At 42.2% G+C, this 11049-nt stretch overlaps 1 protein-coding gene across 1 annotated transcript in view; it reads left to right on the top strand.

Annotated features, from left to right (window-relative positions):
* The first annotated feature begins 372 nt into the window (after nucleotides 1–372).
* Nucleotides 373–11049, top strand: part of dlst (dihydrolipoamide S-succinyltransferase) — a 34629-nt gene continuing 23952 nt past the window's right edge. Inside the window, exons 1-6 of the mRNA XM_084310011.1 lie at nucleotides 373–666; nucleotides 1781–1814; nucleotides 1933–1972; nucleotides 2773–2834; nucleotides 2948–3022; nucleotides 4455–4510. Of these exons, the coding sequence (XP_084166137.1) occupies nucleotides 604–666; nucleotides 1781–1814; nucleotides 1933–1972; nucleotides 2773–2834; nucleotides 2948–3022; nucleotides 4455–4510 (330 nt within the window). The 5' untranslated portion in view covers nucleotides 373–603. The remainder of the gene's footprint in view (nucleotides 667–1780; nucleotides 1815–1932; nucleotides 1973–2772; nucleotides 2835–2947; nucleotides 3023–4454; nucleotides 4511–11049) is intronic.

Raw genomic sequence — 11049 nt, 5'->3', positions numbered from 1 at the left:
ATTATGCAATTATGGCCTATGCAAGTTAGTTAGTATTATTATATTATATTATATTATATTATATTTCATAATGTTTTACTCCAAGGAGATGCAACAGAAGTTGTACTGGTGTGTTGCAGCAGGTAGTCCCTGTTTGCAGCTTGTTTAAAAAAAAAAAGGTGGAGAGGAAAGGAGACGAGCAGGGGGGGGGGGGTGTCTCGTCTTGGCTCTCTAGCTGCAGCATGACAGCGACACCCCCTACAGCTGGAACACAAGACCACTGCACTTCCGCGTTAGGGGAGGGAGGGAGGGGGGAAGAGAGCGCGGGGGATAATTAATTAATGTTGATTAGAGCCTTGACGTAAGTGGTTGTGTTAGCCATATCTATGGTGTTGTTAGCCGTAGCTACAACCACTTATACGCCAAGGCTCTAATCAACATTCATTCACGCGCTCCATTGACCCCCTTCCGCTCTCTCCCATGAGCTCAAAATACCGGAAGTGTTGCGGTGGTTCTGGGTTCATCCCACAGAACTTCCTTCTGTCGCCGCTCTTTGCGCGTGATTAGCTCACCGTGTGACAGGAGCTTTCCCTCCCGCAGACAGGTCGCTGTCACACAGCCACCATGTTATCCCATTCCCGGTGTCTCACCAGGAACTTTGGTCGCTCCCTTTCTGTGATCCGCCAGGTAGGCAAGAAGAAGCACACGGCACTTAATCGTTCGTTGTCACTATTTATGGAAGCGGGTAACACTTTCCAGACCCTGCAGGCGCACTCTCTGCTCACACTGCTCCAGTACGAGCTAGCGTTAGCTTGTTGGCTACTGTAATGCTACTGTAACTAGGCCACAACATAGAGGCCATAACATTGGCAAGCCAAGGACAACCTGACACTTAGCGTCCCAAATTGCTGCATTGACTGCACCACCAACGTTGAAACAGTCTCCTTGTTGCATTTCAACCATACACTTAAGATGTGAATAACAAGGTCGTTTTCTTCGTTGCGTCTAGGTTAGCTGTCGGGTGTCTTGTCAATGTTGAACACAAGTTAATCTAACGTTAGCTTGCTGGCTAGCAAGTTAAAAGTCAAGAGAGCAGTAGCTAGCTAGCCGCATTCGGTAACGTGAGGTGTTGGCTAGTAGCTACGAGGTCATATGTTGTTAGTCAGTGTGTTGTGCAACGTTAGTCGAGTCCTCTAAAATGACAGTCAAATCATAGTGGCCTGTGCACTCTAACGTGGTTAGGCTTTATATTTTATATACTGTCATTTCAACTTCACATTAGTGAGCCGCCCAGCTGCCAAATCCAAAGTCAAGTGTATCATGTAAAATAGACACTTGCAACTTTAGACTTCCAGACTCAATGGTAACGTTGCTTTGTCAAATTCGCATATCAAAGATAGACAAGCCAACGAACATAGATAAGATACACTGATAACTCACTGATAAGGATAACAAGCCAATGCGTTCACTGTCTAGTCTAGGATCACATGCTAAAAGTACAGAAGCTACCAAGTTTGCAACAACACTGAAGGCTATGGTAATGCCCTTTGACCCTGGTGAATTATGTGACTCCTTGTCTATGCGTCAGCAAATGCCCCTTGCTGTTGAGGCTTTTCCTATTTATTTTATTCATATAGCCAGGTTAGGCAAGGCATCCTATGTCCATTAACACCTGTTGTCATCAATTATTCGATTTTAACCAATGATTAACACAGAAAATACTTTTGCACACAACAAGGTTATACTGTATATTTGAAATGAAAAATTCTTGCAGTGCTTGATTTGTGGCTTGTTTTGACAGGGGAATAATGTGTTAGCACGCCGCGCGACATCAGGTACGACTGCTTGCCGGGCAGCGACAGGCTCTGAATACTAAACAACTGTTTGATCTTCACTTTTGAATGATTCTGCTCTTAAGAAATTCTTTACATGTTTGTCTTGTGTTTCTTTCAGCGCTGTCTGCTAGCCAGGGCACCGCTCTCAACAAGGATGTGTATGTTTTTACACACCAAACACCATATTGTGTGAAGTGTATCATGTACTGGTAGTTTAGGAGTAGAGATTTTCAGCATTTGCCAACCCTTGTACCACACATGGATTATAGACCGCCTTTCAACCTGTAACTACGCTACAGACCTTTTCACACAAACCTTTACATAGACTACCTGTCTTTTGTTTAATGATTTGGTTTATTATAAAATAATGTACAGAAACAAGCATTTCATCAAGTATTTTGTTGTGACTAATAATAAACAAACTTGAACAGAGCTAAAGCAAAGTTACTCCCACTATTTTTGAGGGTTACACACGTGAATTCTTTTTATTTAGTTTTGTTTTGGAGGCTTAATTTGATAGGAATATAGGACAGGTATATAAGCATTATGCGTCAGCCTGTACCTTTTCAGCCACTGCCTAAATCAAAGACCATTGACAGTCTGGAATGATTGTGCATTATTGTATTGTGTGTGATTAAAATAAAAATACTTCTAGGCCTACCACTTTATTAGCTGTTGCTCACACCTCTCCATCACCCTCCATAAAGTTATGGTTTATTAAAAAGCAGGACCAGTATCTTGTTCTGCATGCCACCTTGGTCCGTGTGACCTTGGAGGGGCACTGACCTGTTGTATACAAGCCAAAGTAGTCTACAATCCCAATGCAACTTAATATACAGTATATTAGGCCTTCCTCTTTTCATAATAACCAGTTGATTACAAAGCCAAATGTGTGAATTTCTTCTAGTGTGTGGTTCTAATATGTTCTGAATTTTAATATCTGTGCTGTTCTCTTTAGCAAATGTGATCCAAGGTCCAGTATCTTCCAGATCCAGTACTTCAGGACGTCTGCAGCCCGCAGTATGTATCGCTATGTCTTGCTTTTCACACTTGGGACTGAAATACTGATCAGTTTTGCAGTGTCACCGCTGTAGTGATCAACCCATTGGCCTCGTCTTGTGTGTCTCTTCTAGGGAACGAAGTTATCACAGTCAAGACCCCTGCATTTGCAGAGTCTGTCACAGAGGGGGATGTGAGGTGGGAGAAAGGTAAACGGGTCCTTTAACACTTTGATTGCCTAAGGCTAAATTCATTATATACCATAGGTTGCCGGCTCTATTTGTCTATGGAGAAGTACCCCTTCTTTGCAGGGCTATAACTTTTTAAATTCTATTGCTACATTGCCATTATTAGGGCCCATTCAAAGTCCTATATGTATTGTTCATTGTGTAGCAACGTTAAACTTTTTCATTCACATATTCATAGTAAAGTATGGTCTAATGTATAAGTATGTTTTCATCTCTTTCTGCAGCTTTCTCCAGAACGTGATCTATAGCCCCAAATGCATTATATTGATGATGAAATACAGTTTGATGGCAATCGGGGCGATATAAAAAATTTCAATTGGACGTACTTCTAGAATGATCTACGTATGATCGGATGATGACCGGATGGGCGGGGGATCATTTATAATTCCGTGGGCAGCGTTATATCATTCATCTAGTGTGGGTCATATGTTCATCATAACAGTTTATATGGAACACGATCAAAGATAACGCTGAATCTTACCGGATCTTCCTCGCGCCGTTGAACGATCAGCGTGGTGTAGATCGTTTTCGATTATGGGATGTTTATCCTGATGAACCATTTCCAGCTTGTATAATACTATATACGTCCAAATCATGTTGTTTATCGAGTTATTGGCAATGGATCGCTATATATTGTGACGAGCCAGAGTGCCGGCAGCCAAACCGAGTGCCCGGAAGTAATATGGCCGACCAGCACAACCTCCACAGCACTTCCTGTTTGGCGATTGTGCCGATCGGCCACCAGATGGCGCTCCTGAACCGCCAGAGAGCTCAGTGGGTCCTCCTGGTGGATCTCAGGCCAGCGGAGGGGAAATATGAATCCGATCACAGATTTTTGAAATATTGATATTAAAGACGCTGTAAAGCGTCCTTCGGCAACTTGAGCATGGCCGGGAATGACGCTGTAAAGCGTTTCCCGGCAGTTAAAGTGTTAAGTGCTCAAGGCCTGGAATTCCTTGAAAACAGCCCATTTTCTTTAACAAAAGTAATTGAAATTCAAATCAACCATTCGCATTGAAAGTTTTGTTCATCCATGATAAAATAGTTCTGAATCAAGAAATATAATTTTTTAATCTAAAGTGTAACTAATTGTCGGAAATTGGTTTTAATTAAGCCATAAATATTGGATCAGTTTTTTTTCCCCAATATAAAAACTGCATTTAAAAGTGAAATGCCCTTTTAAAATGAAAAATAGTGCTTGGAAAAGTACTTGAAAGTCCTTGCATTTCATTTTGCAATGTCTGTGGGAACCCTGGGTAAAAAAAAATATACAGCGCTTAGTTGGCTTCACTAGAGACATTGGACCAAATGCTGCCCCCTATGTACAGTAGAACTATGAATGAGAGGTCAAAGGTCCTTTTCCCATACTAAAGCTCTGTTCTCCCCTTAACAGCTGTCGGAGACACCGTCAAGGAAGATGAGGTTGTGTGCGAAATTGAGACTGACAAGGTACCGGCAGTTATACACACTCACTGAGTTTACATTAGCCAATAATTGCTAGGTTTTAGCCCGTAACAAAGGTTAAATGGTTCCACAGTTAAATTGAAAGCCTCCCTGACTCTTTAGCACTGTACAAATGGGGGAAATAACTTTTATTTATTTACATTGATATGTCCCCCAATACATATTGCACAGTTCTATCACTTCTGTTTCTTCTGTTTGTTTACTACTGTATTTTCTAGTTTTATATATTTTATTTATTTATTTATAATCTTCATTATAAGGCTGCAAAATTGGTTGAAGTGGAGAGCTAATGGAGGCCAAGATGTGTCTTTGCCCCCAATGACTTGTTTGTGTGAGTGTGTCACTATGTGCCTAAGTACCTGCGTCACGTTTTTAGAATAGTTTTGCTTCATGTATAGACCCATGGCTTTATTCTCTGGTAACTTGAAATCCAAGTCTCTTGGGAGTTGCGTTATCCTCCATCGCCCCTTAGTGCTTCTCTGTAAGAGAAGCTGTCAATGCAACGTGGAGATGAAAGCCTGCGCTGCCGCAGGGGTTGTGAAACGACTCTTGTTATTGGCTGAGATCTTCAGTGTGTCAGGATACCGCATGGCAGATGAGACATCCTTCATCGTTCTGAGTTTGCGTTTGACTTCATCAGATCTTTTTGCGCTTCTGTACTGTATCTTTGGCTTTGTGTTGTCTGAAGTATATGCACTGGCCCTGTCACTTGACACTTCCCTTCTCTCATGCGGCTCGCAGCACTGAATTTGGCCATTAGGGCTTCCCCTGTTTAAGGAATTTCCTGGTCGACTAATACGGGTCCGTTCAAGCCATTAGTCGACTAGTTGTCGCACGTTTGTTATTTATTTATTATTTGTATTATTATTAAATATATAATAATTTTTTGTGGCCTCAGAAAATGGTTTGAGTTCCAGGGCTGAGAACGAATGTTGTAGCTAACATTGTTAACCATAATAATGAGGTTTTAAAATAAAAAATTTACAAGCGCACACAAGAAGCGAGCCACCTGTTAATGACATCGGCAAAAGTCGTAATGATTCTGATGTCGGAACAACCAGCAAGGAGAGAGAACTGGGATATAGAGAAAAATGCACATTAAGTTAAAGGGGACATGCATTATAAATGGCTTTTTTCTGTGTTTAGCATGGTTTTATAGTAATACGGGTTAGTATCAATGGGTCTGTGTCTCTAATTACCATATTGACTCATCAGTCTAGTCTCGAGTTCACGAGATCCTCACTCAACTAAGCTGTTCTGATTTGACGGTTTTGCTGACGTTAACACATTCATGGCCAACCACGTATATATATATATATATACGTGATTTGGCGCCATGCTTAAAGGGCCAACCACGTATATATACACGTGGTAAACTTGTTTTTGCTTTTATTGCATTTTAATAACTTACTCAATGTCATGGAGCGGTACTGCAGATATACCCTACTCTTGAGATTTGAAAAAGTGCATTCCCGGCCAGATCCTGGTAATGGCGCTGTCTCGATAATGCAGTGTTCCCTCTTACAGACCGGTGTTTTTTTTTCCATCATCTGTGGACTTTTTTGTTAGCCTAAAGCTATGCCTGTAGCCTGGAATACTTTTTGCGACGTGGAATTCAGTATGCAGTAAAGGAATATAGCATCAGCCAATGGACATATCGATCTACCAGATGGCGATCAATAACTGGGGAATCATTTTTGGGATCCAACCGGCCACAGGTAAGAACGATTTCACGTAGATTTCATGCTGATCAGGCCTTGTTATCATAGCCAACCAGCCATTCAGTGAATGAGGCTACAATAACGAATGCCGTTATTGGTAATCAATAATCAGAAACAATGTCCCCCGTTTGTATATGGCTGAAACGCCATAGATTTAACGTTATTAGCTATTAGCCTTATAACTAGCCTTGCAGGAATTATACCAGACCAATCCCATATAACGCTCATATTCACCACGCTATAAAATGGGAACGTATTGATGAAAAAAAAAGAATCTTTAAGGCATATTGAAGGGGAGGTTTATAGTGTCAATTGACAATGAGAATGGACCCATAGCAATATAGATTTAGCTCTACAAACACCCTCACGCATAGTTAAACCATGTTATGATAAGCTGGCCTTATAGAGTGGACCCGTCTAATCCCTGTGGCCGTCAATGTGTTAATATAGCACTGATTTGCATAACTAACTATGGTTGACGGCAACAGCAGAAACAGAGCAAGGCAGATAGTGTAACCCGACACTTCCTCAAACAGAGCGAGGCAGACAACGAGAGAGAGAGAGAGAGAGAGAGCGAGCGAGCTTCTGTTGGGGAAACAAAACTACACGCGAGGAAGCAGCAGTAGCACATACTCATTTACACACAACCTGGGCTGGACCTCGCGTGGGGAAGCAGCAGTACATTTACATTTAGTCATTTAGCTGACTCTTTTATCCAAAGCGACTTACAAGTTCTGTACGACAAGACAGCAAGAAGGGTACAACTCTATCAGCTGAGTAACAATGTTTATCAAGTGTTGCGTGTTACAGTGTAGGTTAGTTTATTAGGACAAGTGCATGACAGTAAGGTTAGTCAGTTTTTTTTTTTTTTTTAATCATTTCAGATAATGGTTGAAGAAGTGAGTCTTTAGTCGACGGCGAAAGATTGCACAGGATTCGGCTGTCCTAACTGGGGTGGGTAGTTCATTCCGCCATTGTGGGGCAAGGACTGAGAATAGGCGGCTTCTCTTTGATGACCCTCCGGGAGCTTGGATAGGAGTAGGTCTGAGGCGGCCAGAAGATGCAGAGCGTAGGGGTCTTGAGGGTGTGTAGTTAGAGACCATTGACCGGAGGTAGGCGGGAGCGGTTCCCTTTGCCGCACACGGTATGCTAGGTCGAGGGCCTTGAAGCGGATACGTGCAGCAATGGGGAGCCAGTGCAGGTCCCTAAGAAGTGGGGTGACATGGGCCGACTTCGGTAGGTTTGAGATCAGGCGGGCCGCTGCGTTTTGAATGAGTTGAAGAGGCTTGGTGGCAGTGGCCGGGAGGCCAGCTAGCAGTGCGTTGCAGTAGTCGAGGCGGGAGATGACTGTTGATTGGACGAGGAGTTGGGTGGCTTTTTTTTGTCAGGAAGGGGCGGAACCTTCTGACGTTGCTCAGGAGGAATCTGCAGGTTCTGGTTGTCGCTGCGATGTGAGCAGAGAAGTTCAACTGGTCGTCGAGGACAACACCAAGGTTCTTGGCGGTCGGGGACGCGGTCACAGCTGCATTCTCGACTGTGATGGAGAGGTCGGTCAGGGGGGAGGATTTTCGCCGGCAGGTGGAGCAATTCTGTTTTGCTTAGGTTCAGTTTGAGGTGGCTGGTCGTCATCCAGGCGGAGATGTCGGACAGACAGGCCGAGATCCGCTCAGAGACGTGGATATCTGAGGGAGGGAAGGAGAGGAAGAGTTGAGTATCATCGGCATAACAATGATATGAGAAGCCATGAGACGTGATAATGTTACCCAGTGATTTAGTGTAGAGGGGGAAGAGAAGGGGTTCTAGGACCGAGCCCTGGGGGAGTAGCACATACGCATTTACACACAACCTGGGCTGGACCTCGCGTGGGGAAGCAGCAGTAGCACATACTCTTTACACACAAACCTGGGCTGGACCTCGCGTGGGGAAGCAGCAGTAGCACATACTGTACTAATTTACACACAACCTGGACCTCGCGGGGAAGCAGCAGTAGCACATACTCATTTACACAGTGCTTATGGGCGGAGCCAGGCCAACACAGCCTGAAATCCAAAGTGAGAGAATTTTGGCTTTTGAGTACTTGATTAGAAATATAAAACAATGATTTTTTTTTTAAATAAAAGCTTACATATGTGTTCAATAGACTCACAGGAATTGTGTAAAGTTGCCAAAATATTGCTAGGAATAGCAATGCATGTCTCCTTTAAACGTGCAGTAAGCAAGATAATTTAGTTTCCCCAGTCACTAGGCCAATGGCACATATGACGATATATTTCTAGGCTATCTTAACGTGCTTAGCTGTGCTAAGTGGCTAACATTAGGCTAGTATATACTAAGTGGCTAAAGTTTGGCTAGTACCTACATGTTTAGTGGTGTGGTGGAATTTTAGCTAACAATGACCCAGTTGGAACTGTGAAAGAATGATTATTTGAATCAAGGATATAAGTGTATTTTCTGTGCACAGTCTCAGTTCAATTTACAAGGTGTAGCTGAATGAGCCCCGATTGAAGATTGGACTCGGTTTAAATGCAAAGAGACAAACAGGATAAGAATCAGACATTTCTAAGAAGCTGCGCTTCATATGTTAATACTGGAATTCAGAAATGGCCATGTCCTGGACTATGTAAAATGCAAACCTGCAGTTTTATCGTTACAATGCAGCAGATACACAATACATGATATACGTCTTGAGACGTATAGCGGGGGGAGGGGGTGAAAGTAGCACGTGTGTCTCCTTGTATTGTTCTACATAAAAAAAAATTCACGTAGGCAATTTCCACAGAAGTGCATTATAGACATTTTCTGAGCAGGGTTAAAGATATAAAGATAAATAAAGATTTTCCTCAGTGAGCAGCATGCCAACTAACATGCTAACATTAGGCTAGTACTTGCATGTTTAGATTTAGGCTGCGTCCCATTCCTCCCCTTGGCCCTACGGCTCCGTTTTGCACATTCCCGTGAAGTGTAGGGGGACCCTGATGTAAACGAGACTAAAGTCTTTCTCTGGTCTGCATCCCCTTAACATTTGTGTGTATTGAGCTGTACTGTATTGTACCCATTCTGCAATCTGTTAATACAATTTTAAATCAATCAATCAATCCCATTTCACTTTGGATCAAGGGGTAGTGACGTTTGAGCCCTCCAAATGGCCCTACAAACGGAGTCTGCCAAGATGCAGGCTCGATTTCAAGGGAGAGATGGTATTTCCCAGAATGCACTGCAAACCTTTCGCAAATCTAAAGAAAAAGAAATTGGCGGAGCGGTACCAGTAATTTAGACAATGGAAGTATTGATTTTTTCGTAACGAATCTTTAAAAAACTATACAGTCAACTGGAATATGTTAGTTTTTTACACATATGTTGGATTATGTAATTGGTTTCTCATGACAAACTAATAAAAAATCTCGAATTAACCCGTGGTTATCCTATAACCCTAGTTATATGATTACTGGCGAGCGTCTCGTTTCGCCTATGGGATTGATTGATTGATTGGAATTTTTTTTGGGTACAATACAGTACGGCTCAATACACACAATTGGGATGCAGACCAGAGAGACTTTCGTCTTGTTTACATCAGAGTCCCCCATTTTCAATTCATCATAACATTTATGACATACAGATAAACACTACTGTTACATCCAGATATTTATGACATACAAGATATACAAATTTACAGTACTGTTTAAGAGACAGAGTTTCTGAAAGAGTATATACATTTGAGGGGGAGGGAAACGGATCGCTTCTTGGCCCTGTTTCAACGCATGGTTGACAAAATGCCAGAACAATAGTGTGGTACTGTATTGGGGGGGGGGGGCTAAATTAATTTATTCAAATGTATTTTTTTCTAAAATTAATATTTGCAGTGGATTTGTATTCTCTTTACATATACATGTGAATTACTAGAATTTATATAAAGAGAACCTAGAAGTAAAAAGTTAATATGTACTACCAGTACCATGTAATACACTGCAGTACTCTGTATTAACCTGCAATACCATGTTGTACCCTGTACTACCATGGTCATTATTCTGTTGTATCATGTAGTATGCTATACTGCCATGTATTACCATGCAATGCAATACCATATATTATACAACGGCATGCAAATTTCTCGATTCTGATCGGCTGAAACAGTCCCTTTACACGCATGTATAGGGACCATTCTACGCTTCTGGTCCCAGGACCCGCCCACAACCGAATCACATCACTCCGCCAGGATCACTCCGTCGGCAAAAACAAGATGGCGGACAATAATCTTTAACAAATGGATATGTTGATAGCGTCATAACGACTAAATATAAAGCGATTCTGTCGCGGCGAATGTCTTAGTCCTTTAAACAATGTTGGATGATGTAATTGATGGGTCATGAGTCATTTTAGAACAAAAGAAAAATCGCGGATTGATTGATTTATTTGCAATTTTATTTTAAATTTCTACTTCCTTCCCCCTGACTGCAGCGTTCACTTTCACACTGTCCGACGCTGGCGTACCCACCCACCCCCACACACACACACGCGCACACACACACACACTCCTGTCTGCAACGCGGGGGAGAGTCAGACTGAGAGAGAGCTGGGTGCTGCGCTGTTCTAAGTGAGCATGGCCTATTGATTGATTGATTGATTGCTAATTTTATTACTGTACGCTTGGTTTCCAACTGGTTAAGTTTAGGCCCTCTACAGTAGGTTTAAAAAAAATAAATAAAAAAATAGGGCAAAGAGAACTTTTACATTTATTTGTTTGACCTACTTTCTATAGAAGCATCTAATAAAGTTCTATAGAAAGTAGGTCTGCATCCCCTTAAC

The sequence above is a fragment of the Notolepis coatsorum genome (genome assembly GCF_963971535.1).
Source record: "Notolepis coatsorum genome assembly, chromosome: 3".
Classification (NCBI taxonomy): Eukaryota; Metazoa; Chordata; class Actinopteri; order Aulopiformes; family Paralepididae; genus Notolepis; species Notolepis coatsorum.
The sequence above is the reverse complement of the archived record's forward strand: the minus strand, read 5'-3'. Positions and strand labels throughout refer to the sequence as shown.